The sequence below is a fragment of the Branchiostoma belcheri genome, unplaced genomic scaffold (assembly GCF_001625305.1).
Source record: "Branchiostoma belcheri isolate BF01 breed outbred unplaced genomic scaffold, Haploidv18h27 scaffold49, whole genome shotgun sequence".
Classification (NCBI taxonomy): domain Eukaryota; kingdom Metazoa; phylum Chordata; class Leptocardii; order Amphioxiformes; family Branchiostomatidae; genus Branchiostoma; species Branchiostoma belcheri.
The window spans coordinates 1,632,335-1,643,314 of record NW_017804120.1 but is presented as its reverse complement, the minus strand read 5'-3'; the positions used below and the strand labels follow the sequence as shown (position 1 = coordinate 1,643,314).

The window sequence follows — 10,980 nt, the reverse complement described above, 5'->3', positions numbered from 1 at the left end:
GTCTAGATAGGCTAATATCGTAAATTATAGGTAAGAAATATGTAGCACCCATCACCCTTGAGGATTAACCCAATTCTGCAGAATTCTGGGAACTGGAGCCAGAATTGTAGGAATTGGAGCCAGAATTCTGTGCAGAATTCTACAGAATTGGGTTGATACCCAATGGCTGCTACTTAAATTATATGTATTTTTTTTTTAACCGAATTTAACATCATTTTTCCCCAACCGGGGGTTAGACGTGCTTGCACCAGGTACAAGTCTTTTTTTTTTAAGCAAGATTTTTACGGCTAGATGCTCTTCCTATATAACGCCAACCCAAACCCTAGTAGGGCCCAGGAACCCTCTAACTGAGGGGGGAAATGCGTGTTAAGTGCCTTTCCCAAGGGCACAACGTCTGGGTGCATGTCCGGACATGTCTGGGTCCAACCCTGGGGATTTAACCTTGGTCTCCTTGCTTGACAGTCGGACGCTCTATCCACAACACCACACAGATGCCACATTTCTTACATTATTTTTACTTATACTTTACGATATTAGCCCATCTACATGTAAGGTTGCTGTAAGATATGGGAATTATTCTGGAATTAAACTGGAAGTCCTGAATTAAACTGGAGGCTATTTTCTTTAAGACATTATCACTTGAAATGTCCAAAAACACTGAAAATTTCGAAAATCAAATTATTCTCAATTACTTTAATTTGCTGAATTTACATTTGCATTTACATGTTATTTAAAAAGCCATGCTTCCTGACTTACAGTGTCATAGTTGCAGTAACTGTAACGTTTAGTAGACTAAGTTATTTTCTAAATTTTCAGTGTCTTTCCAAATTTGAAGTGTTTTTTTTTGTTTTAAATATTGCAAAAGGTTAGAAGAAAGGTTAGCTGTTTAAAGTATGGGCTTGTAGAGTGTGGAAAGTGCAATCTAGATCATGTATAAATCATTGTAATTTGCATAGCACATGCATGAACCAATCAGCTTGGCCCTTTCTTCAGGTGAGCATTGTGATTGGTTAGCATAGTTTTGCTGTTCTGTGACATGGCATCATTGGTCACTTGGTAGACCAATGAGATGTTAACTGTGGTAAGTGGTTTAGCTATTAATGAGTTATGTTACTCTTCATATGCATCAGATCTCTAGTGGTTATAGTTGTTCCAATTTGTTTTCTTTGCCATAGATCCTAAAAAATAGATACTCAGATGGTTTTAGGTTTACCGCTAGATATGGTCTATGCATTTGAAGGGGCCTAAAATGCACTGTCTAACAATATTCTATAGCTGTCTTGAGATGTACATGCATATGTACAGGATAAACTACATACATGTACTTCTTAGTTGTATATGTGAATATATGATACAAGCTACAACCTCCCTGTATAGGTTATGTTATAATGTTAAAACTGTATATGAAGAATAGTTCAAAGTATGGGAAAAGCTTTCTTTGGGTAATGTATAGCGTCCGAAAAATCTACAAGCCAGTTGAAATGATAGAATGTGGTTGTAAACTTCCGTAGGCGGATATAGAGAATCCTGAAGTTTGTGGTGAGAATGAGAATATGTAAACACAGTGTTTTAGACTGATAGGCTAATCACTGTCGATACTTTTGGTCCATGGTTCGAATCCCGGTTGTGGGTTTGAGATGGCAGAAACTACTCTGAAAGCTGAGGAAAAAGGCAGGCATGATACATGTATGAGACCTGCACACAAATTTTTTTTTTCTTTTAGGCCTTGCAAAAGTCCTAAAATTTTTAACCTGCTGCATAGTCCAGTAACCATAGAAAATCGGTAGCCAGACGGCTACTTCAGTATGCTAAAGGTTAAAAATCAGTTTTTCCAAGTGAAGAAAAAACTTCAAAACAGGTATCCATAGGCAAATGCACACAGTGGCTGGCTATCTGTAGATATTGTTGTTTGTTTATTTGTTGTTGTTTTTCAAAGATTTGAGTTCTTCCAAGAACTTTCTTTTGGAGTTTTTTTTTGGTCACTTTTTGATGTTTACTTTTTGTATACCAACTCCTACACAGATTGCTGCAAAGCATTCAAGGCTCAACAGTTTGGATAGGGTTAAATGTTCAAATATTTTCAACTACTGCTGCCATTTTCAATGTGCTTCCAAAACATTTATTAACAGACAACTTGATATTGTAAGTTTTCTGTTTCTTTTGCCTTTTTTAAAGAAAATTTTGCATTAAAAAAAGGGCATAGTGACAATCGAAGAGAGAAGGGTCTTCTAGGAATATGTCAAGTATTCAAACCTGAAAGAAAATGCTTGAAAGACATAATGTTTACTTCAACTGTACATTTTATTTCACAATTATTGATTCTATGCTACATAATGTGCTACATTTAATTTATATATAGGACATTGCGATTACTGAAATTTAATGTGGTCAATTACCCCATAGTTTCGAATCATGGTATAGTCCTCTGTTATAATTATATTTCCGGACTAGTCTATTTCATGGTACGGGGATGGTCAAGTGGTGGAGTTGTTATATTTATTGAGGCTAATTAATCTACTTTTGACTATATATATGTGCAATTCTTCATAGTGTAATTTGGCAGGGCTTTATGTAACCTGTCTGAAGTTTAGCAGTATCCTGCTATATGTGTGCAAGAGAGAATTCCTGTACAACTATGTAAAGATGTGGAAATACAAGGATGATACAAAATCAAGTCATGTATGGTGTTGTTATTACCTCCATGAAAATGGAGGTATTGTTTTTGGAGTGTCTGTGTGTGTGTATGTATGTGTGTTTCCGCACATTTGTAGTCAACATAACTTCAGGTTTGATTAATGAGGTTCCCTCTGGAATAGGCTGACCTACATATTTCAGGCCAAAGGTGCTGCTGTGTGTTTGAAAACAAAAGCCTGTGTTATTTTGTTCTGTACTGTAATATACTGTGTAAAAACATTTACAAAAATTCATATATTTCATGGAGGTATGAGATCTCAGAATTCTTGTTGTGTTTGTAGAGGTAAACTTTAAAATAGACAAGGAATATATTGTGTTTCTATTGTGTTATTTTATTGTTTGGTTTTAATTCAAAGTAATATACATACACTAGTAATGACGACTAACAATAACGTTACACACTGAACCGAGAAAGTTGATCTATAAAAGTATAATACGCAATGGAAAATATTATAACTGAGTAAGAAACTGTTTCGATTGGTGTGGAGAAGGTATGAGAGTTTGGTTTCAAATGAACAGTACGTTTTTACAGGTTTGGGGCTTTTCGTGCAAAACTAAAATGGCAGAAATACTGACAAAAAAGCTCCCTATTCAACTGCTCGTAAAAGTCGTTCCAGAAATGTTTGTCTCAAAATTAATAGAAGCAACACTGAAACGGTTCTTTCCTGATAGATTCGTGATATTTAGGTAACTGGGGTGAGCTTTAATGTCAAGAACAAGTGCAGAAAAGTCTTGAAGTAAAAACCCCATAAGAGCCCATCGCGTTTCCCAACTCGCGAAATGGCCAAATCTGGGGATGAGCGAGGCTTCGTTAGCGAGATACGGGCCCTTTCCGAACGGGGGCTCCAAAACGGGGGTGTGATAGGGGATGAATTTCCGCTTTTTTACTTTTAGAAAAATGAAACTTTCGACATTCAACGACCGCCTTGTTTTCAGTATATACTCCTTGGAGTCTCTACTCCATTACTACTTAATGTCTTCTCCCAAAGTTGCTTCATTCCCGAGTTATACGTCAAAACGTGATTTTGCGATCAGCTGATCGCTTGCAGAAGTGGTCACATCGTTTGCAGGAGTGAAGTTTTCCGTGTCGATCTCATTACCATATGAATGGAAACCAAGCAGATGGTGGGAGGTGAAATCGTAGCTGCTTGGGGATTATTGCCATAGCATACGCCTCTATCAGGGGGCATCTCTAAACTGAAATGCAATTTGAGTGTGTTAATGTCATTATTTGCTTTGTATATTTCTGTCACTGTGGTTATATTTTGTTTGTTGTAATGGAGAAAAGGCCATGTTGAAACTGAAGCTATCCCTGTCCTTGGTGCTGAAAGCCATCCCTAAGCAATGGCTACCCCCCTCCCCTGTTTGTAATAATATAGCCGGCATTTTTCGCCTCCAGTACTCTCATAAATCACATACGTCGGCTCATTTTCTCTGTAAAGGCAGTTCTTACAACCCGTGTGCTTATGTAGAGAGAAATAATTGTCTGAAACACCCCTGTTCGTTGGGAAATCCTTCAGAACTTCGGTTGTTTACTTGAAAAGTAGAGCGACTTTACAGTTTGAATCGGTTACCCATATTTGGGCATAAAGCCTCACGTCACCCTTGTTTCTAACCAATCAGGACCAATGGCTCAATCACGCCGCAAAACGCACGATAACGAGAACCAATCAGCATCAAGGATACATATATTTATGACTCTCTGCGCCATGGATCAAAAGCGACTTCTAGCAGTCTGCGAGATTATTGCACGAAAAATTAGCTCAAGCACCTGCAATAATAACGTGGATTGCTAGAGGTCCTCGCTAACACGTGTGGCGAATTGTCATGGTGGTACTTGTGGATGCACCCAAATAAATGGAACGTGAAGGAGTAAACATGGTAATGAATGGTAATGAAGTTTTTCTTCATTGTTATGTTTATCATTTAGGGGTTATGCAATACTAAGATGTCAGCTGTGAACATGAGCTTTATCTATAATATAGAGTTAGAAAAATAGTGTTCCTTAGTACATGTACATGTATGATCTTTATTAACCAAACTTTATCACAACTAGATAATAAAAGCTTGACAAGTAAGACGTTGTTGTATTATTTCTTAAAATTAACGTAGATAAGTGTATAACTGTTTAAGGTCATAAAAAGCAGTGTTCTCTTCATTCTTTCGTTCAGATATGCTTGGGCCTAAACAGTTGTCATGTTTCTGACGTAGTCTAAATCAAACCTCAAACTTAAATGTATTCACATCAATCAACTTGGCTTAAGTATATACATGTAGCACTCCTAAATTGCGTTGACTTTAATCTCACGATTTCAAAAAATACAGTGCAAGTACATACGGGTAGACAAATCTAAACAAATCACATTTGCCTATTGTACAGTTGGATGGTGTAATGGAGGATGGAGTTATACAGTCTGCTTGTCCGTGCATTTGGGGGCCCTGAATCCCCCAAAATTCCTAAAAAGACCTTCCCGTGCTATCAGGCCTGGCACCCGGTACCAAATCTCTGTGACTCTGATTTAGTTTCGTCTGAAAATCATATGCAATTACTAGGCAGATCATCAAAAGCGGTCTCTTCGAACTATTCTAGCAGTACTACTAGCACTTGAGCAATCGGATTGTTTTGAATTAATTGTGTTGTTGTGATTATATTGTGGGGCATTGTTGGCACCATGCAGTATTTGTATTGTGTGTTTGACATCATTGTATTGTTTTGTATATTGACTGTTGTATCATGCTTCTATTATTATGCGAATTCCATCAAGACTAATGGAAATTTGAATACATTCTCAAAGTTTCATCATCAAAGCAATGTTCTCTTTAGTGGCTTCTATCATTGGGTGATGTTCATCCTGAGAGAAAACCTGCTTTGCCATAGCCAAGGCTTCTTGGCAGAGACTGAGGGCTCTCTTGCGATCACCAAGAACGTACCAGGCTGACCCCAGGTTGTTGAGTAAGGTGACAGTATCAGAATGTGCTGTATTCTGGCCATAGATACTCCTGTGCATCTGCAGCGCCTGGTCAAAGTATCTTATTGCTTTTCTGTAATCACCCAGGCTAAGCCAGGCTCCACCCAGGTTATTGAGTGAGCCGGCAATGCCAGCGTGTGCTGTGCCCTGACCGTAAATACTCGTTTCCATCTCCAGTGCCTGTTCGTAGTAGCCAATTGCTTTCCTTGTATCACCCAGGTTCCTCCAGGCTAACCCCAAGTTGCCGAGTAGGGTAGCAATGTCAGGATGCGGTAAACCCCGGTCATGGACATCTTTGAGCATCTGCAGTGCCTGTTCATGGTAGCTGACTGCTTTTCTGTAATCACCCAGGCCAATCCAGGCTGAGCCCAGGTTGTTGAGTGAGGTGGCAATACCAGGGTGCGCTGTACCCTCACCATAGATACTCCTGTACATCTGTAGTGCCTGTTCATTATTGCTGATTGCTTTCTCGTAATCACATAGATTCTCCCAGGCTGAGCCAAGGTTGTTGAGTGAGTTGGCAATGTCAGGATGTCTTTTGTTCTGACCATAGATACTCCTATACATCTGCAGTGCCTGTTCTTGGTAGCTGATTGCTTTCCTGTAATCACCCAGGTGGTGCCAGGCTGTCCCAAGGCTGTTGAGTAAGTACGCAATGTCAGGATGCGCTGTATTCTGGCCATAGATACTCCTGTTCATCTTCAGTGCCTTTTCATAAGAGCTGGCTGCTTTTCTGTAATCGCACAGTGAACTCCAGGCTGTTCCCAGGTTGTTGAGTAAGATGGCAGTGTCAGAATGTGCTGTACCCTCACCATATATACTCGTGTGCATCTTTAGTGCAGGTTCAAAGTAGCTGATTGCTTTCTTGTAATCACCAAGATGGCACCAAGCTCCCCCCAGGTTGTTGAGTGAGTCAGCCATACCAGAATGTGCTTTGTTCTCACCATAGAGAGTCCTAAACATCTGCAGTGCCTCTTCATTGTATCTGATTGCTTTTCTGTGATCACCCAGGTCACTCCAGGCTGTCCCAAGGTTGAGGAGTGAGGTGGCAGTTCCAGGATGTGCTGTACCCTGACCATATATACTTATCCACTTTTGCAATCCTTGTTCAAGATAACTGGCTCCATTACTGTACTCACCCACCTTGCGATAGACAATTCCAATAATTTCTAGCAGCTCAGCTTTCTCATCAGTGTCACTGCCATCATCTTTCTTTAGGGCCTCATGGTAGCAGCTGATGGCCTGTTCATACTTGCATAACTCATCATACATCTTTCCTTGTACCCTCGGGGAATTGTCATAGAAATCAGAGAATGAGTTAAGAGCAGACTTCTTCTCAGACCATTCCTGTAGAGCACTTTTCAGAGGAACTGCTGTATAATAGTACCTGAAAAGCTGTTGGTCATTTGGTACATGGAAAACTGGTACTAATGCATCTGTATTGCTGGTCTGTAGGGATGATTTCTGTCCGTGCATTGTTTCCATTGAGGCCAAAGCTGATAGGCTTTCCTTCTGTCCACCATTTGCGATGTATGTTCTAAGCCTGAGTTCTGCTGAGATGCTGGTGATCACTGTCAGGTGGTGTGCGTTGTTGGGACTGATCACTTCTTGTTTTCCCATATCTTCTATTGTCTTCCAAACTGTGGTAGGTATGATGCCCGAAGACAGCGCCAAACAGTCCACTGTTAAAGCTGGAAAGCGATAGAGTCCTTTCTTAACATCAATCAGCCTTGCTGTTATTGTTTCCTTGTTGCTGATCCTTTCCATGTTTTCCTTGCGTATCTCTTGTGCCAGTTCTTGAATCATTTTACCCCCTTCAGCTTGTAGTATCTTCTCAGTGATGGCCATGTATGTGCCGATCAAATCCTGGTCCCCTGCTATCAGGCATGGGTTTCTCAAGATAGTTGAAAGGTGATATCCTTCCTTCAAATATAGTGTGACATCCTGTTGTAGTTTTAAAGCCATGTTTTCAGGGGTGCAGATGAGTTCACTGGGTGGTTTGTTCTCAGTTCCCTGCCTGCCCAGTGGAGTCTTGCTTGCCTTTGGCATGGAGCCATCAAATGCAAACCCACGCGGTGTAACTGAGTCATAGTACCAGTCGTCGTCAATGGGATCCTCAGAGTAGAAGTTATTGAGAGATTTTATTCCAAGTGCTGGGACAATGGTTTCTCCCAGATTAACCACCTTGAGGTGTAGATAGTGGGTTAGGTTGCGGAAATACACAAGATATTCTTCAATTTCCTCTTCTACCAAGATGGAAAACTCCAGGTCTGAGTATGGAGTTACCAGTCCTGTGGCCTGTGAACCCAAACCTAACAGTGTATACTTACAGGGAGGGGGGCCCATTAACCCAATACACTCTTCTACAAGCAGACTGATGAACTCCTTCCTTTGTTGTGCAATGTTATCAAACAACTGCCTAACAGCCTGAGCTCGTTTTGCCTCTATCTCTTTGACACATGGGTCGTCCTCATCATGTACATAGGGATCCAGTTGCTGGTCAATGGTTTCCATCTCCAGCTTGATCTGGTCCCGCATCTCCTTCAGCTGTTTCTTGTGCTTTTCTGTGTTATCCTGAGCTTCACAGTGAATATCTACGATACATTTAAGAAACAACTTCATCACTTCTTTCATCGCTATTGCTATTTTACCATTGAGGACTTGATCCTGTGACCTGGCTATTGCAGCATTGTAGAGTGCTGCTGCTTTGACAAAGTCTCCCCCGTCCCCTGTCTGCTGACCTCGCTTACTGTAGACATCCCCCAACTTGCATAGTGGCTCCACCTCTCTCTGATACTGCTGGGCTGTTGGATCTTGTGGGAAACAACTTCATGTTGTGGATTCCATATCTCAGGTTTTCGCACTTGACATTTTTAAGCTCCAAAATCTACTTCGCATAATCAAAATGTAGTTTGGGTATATTGAGTTATCAGCCCAATTAAATGTAAGCAGACTTGTGCTCTTTTTATTTATTACATGAAAGGGCAAAAACATGAAAGGGCATATAATGATCTATGATTCTCTTTTCTTTGCATTATTTCAATCATGGCCGTTCTGGCGTCACTGTAAACTGACTGTTTGTCCTCAGTTTTAATTTTATGCTTATAACTTTTAAGGTTTTTCCTTACCTCTCACGTGTACTGTCTTAAGTGCAGCTGCAAAATGCTGCTCTGCTGAGTCCAGGTCTGCCTTGGCAAGGGTGGATTCACCTTTTTTGATGTGGTCTTTGTACTGCCTTCAAACAAAAGATCAATTTTTGTTGGGAGTCTAGTGGCGTCATCCATTGAGCACATGAACATTTTAAGTCAATCAATGGTAAATATCCGGCCAGTAATGAAAAGCAAACCAGTTATCTACACTATGTACCGTATTACTCACTGAGTGTCCGCAAAGCTTTCGTCTACAACAGTTTCAGCTGCAGCACTGGTCATTCCAGGTTCTTTGGCTTTACTGCAAAACAACAAAATTGTGATTATCATGAAAGTTCATCTGTGTTGGTAGTAATCATAGTAAAACGTTTAACTTTATTCCAACACACGGTTAACAGATCTAGAGATCAAATTTTCAGCGACCACTGTCGCCTTTATCAGGATAATTAATGACCAATCACTTCACAACGTGATCTCGCGAGAGTTATGGTTTACAAACACGTGACCTTATTCACACGAGACTTTACTGATACGTGACGTAAGTAATTGATTAAAATTGTGTTATATTGTGTTGAACTGTCATGTTAAAGTTATTATGTTATCTGCAGAATTGATAACTAGTTTAAAAAGTTACCTTCATATTAACTGTTCTTAGTAAATTTCCCCTACCTTGTTCTGTCTATGTCTGGATAGGAATGTTGTCCTTGGGTGATGCCAGTTCTTGTCATGTACCTGGACTGGTGTCCCTTGTTTGGGCTTGGTTTCCTTGGTCGTGTTTTCTTTAGTGATGGTTTCTGCATAATTCAAGACACATTTGTTGACATCTACATACTTGTATACATATGTCTTCATATGCATGCATGTGTGTGTGTGTGTGTGTGTGTGATGAGTGCATACATGTATACGTGTGTCCATGTCCATGTGTTTATGTGTTTGTATTTCTTATAATGTCTGTATCATGTATGTCCGTGTGTACATGTATATTGTGCTTTATCATACAGTGATATCTAATGTAAATAATTGTACACATGGTGAAGTAGCATGATATGTTAGGCTTTAGCATTTTACACGTCACAAAACGACCACTACTGCACTTAATAGTACACATAAAGAAAAACAACCAAGTTAACTGACCTTTTCCACTGTTTCCCTGACCAAGCCCATGTATCTAATGCGATGCATCAGAGTCAGTCTTATCTCATTATCCACACATGTTGTCAGCTGCAGGGCCTTCTTGTACATCGCAGCTGCCTTGGAGAACTGGGATACATCAGAGGTTATCTTGCCTTTCTCGAGGTTGAAATCTCCGAGGGATTTTAGAACCTCAAGCTCCAAAAACATGTCACTGTTCTCAATTGCCATCACTAATGCTTCTGTGTAAGTCTTTTCTAAGGAATTTCTGACACCCCTGTCCAGTTTGTCACAAATCTCTGCCACCCTTAAGACATTACTGTCAGCAGTACCCCAGTAGTTTGGTGACAACCACAGGAAATGTGGACAGTACCCCTGCAGCAGTTGTCTGGAGATTTTCGCCATGTAGCTAATACGATGTTCCAGTGTTTCTCCCATGTCTGGATCTGTGCATCGCATTAGGGCAGCAGCATACAGGCCACCAGTTTTGTCAAACTCTGCTGGATCTTTACTGAGCTTGGCTTTCTCAAGATGCAGGTCTCCAAGACTTTTCAAGACTTCTACCTCTGTAAAGCCATCATTTTCAAAAATGGCTTCTCTCAAAGCCCGTTCATACCCGACTTCTTGCCCATGTTGGCTCTTTAGGCACAGCTCCAAGTCCTGTAGCCTCTTTACTAGGCTGGTGATGTGGGTGTCAGACATTTTCTCCTTTTATCCTGATGAATAACCTTTTTTTAAAGCAGAAATATTGTATTTCAGAACAGTTGTGTTATTTGGGGGGGGGGGTATTTGTATGACTCAGTGCACATTTGTACTGCCCCTCAACAATGCCACGGTCAACTACATGATTGTATTGTTATGGTGTGTCTAAACATGCATTACTGACTTTCCATTAGTTGCTGAGTTTTACAATGTAGACGCAGAAAAGGGTCATTGCAGCTCCAAGGAAAGTTACTAGTACTTACAACCAACAACAGGTCTAGAACTATCAAGATCTGTTTAGTAAACCAAACTCATGTGACTTATTCTCGAGTAAA

At 40.3% G+C, this 10,980-nt stretch overlaps 1 protein-coding gene across 1 annotated transcript; it reads right to left on the bottom strand.

Annotated features, from left to right (window-relative positions):
• Positions 1-5,027: 5,027 nt before the first annotated feature.
• Positions 5,028-10,645, bottom strand: LOC109479539. The gene is made up of 3 exons (XM_019781521.1): positions 9,947-10,645; positions 8,792-8,894; positions 5,028-8,476 (listed from the first exon to the last, which is right to left on the bottom strand). Exons 1-3 carry the CDS (start codon positions 10,643-10,645, stop codon positions 5,484-5,486), a joined length of 3,795 nt encoding a protein of 1,264 aa, XP_019637080.1. The 3' UTR covers positions 5,028-5,483.
• Positions 10,646-10,980: the final 335 nt, after the last annotated feature.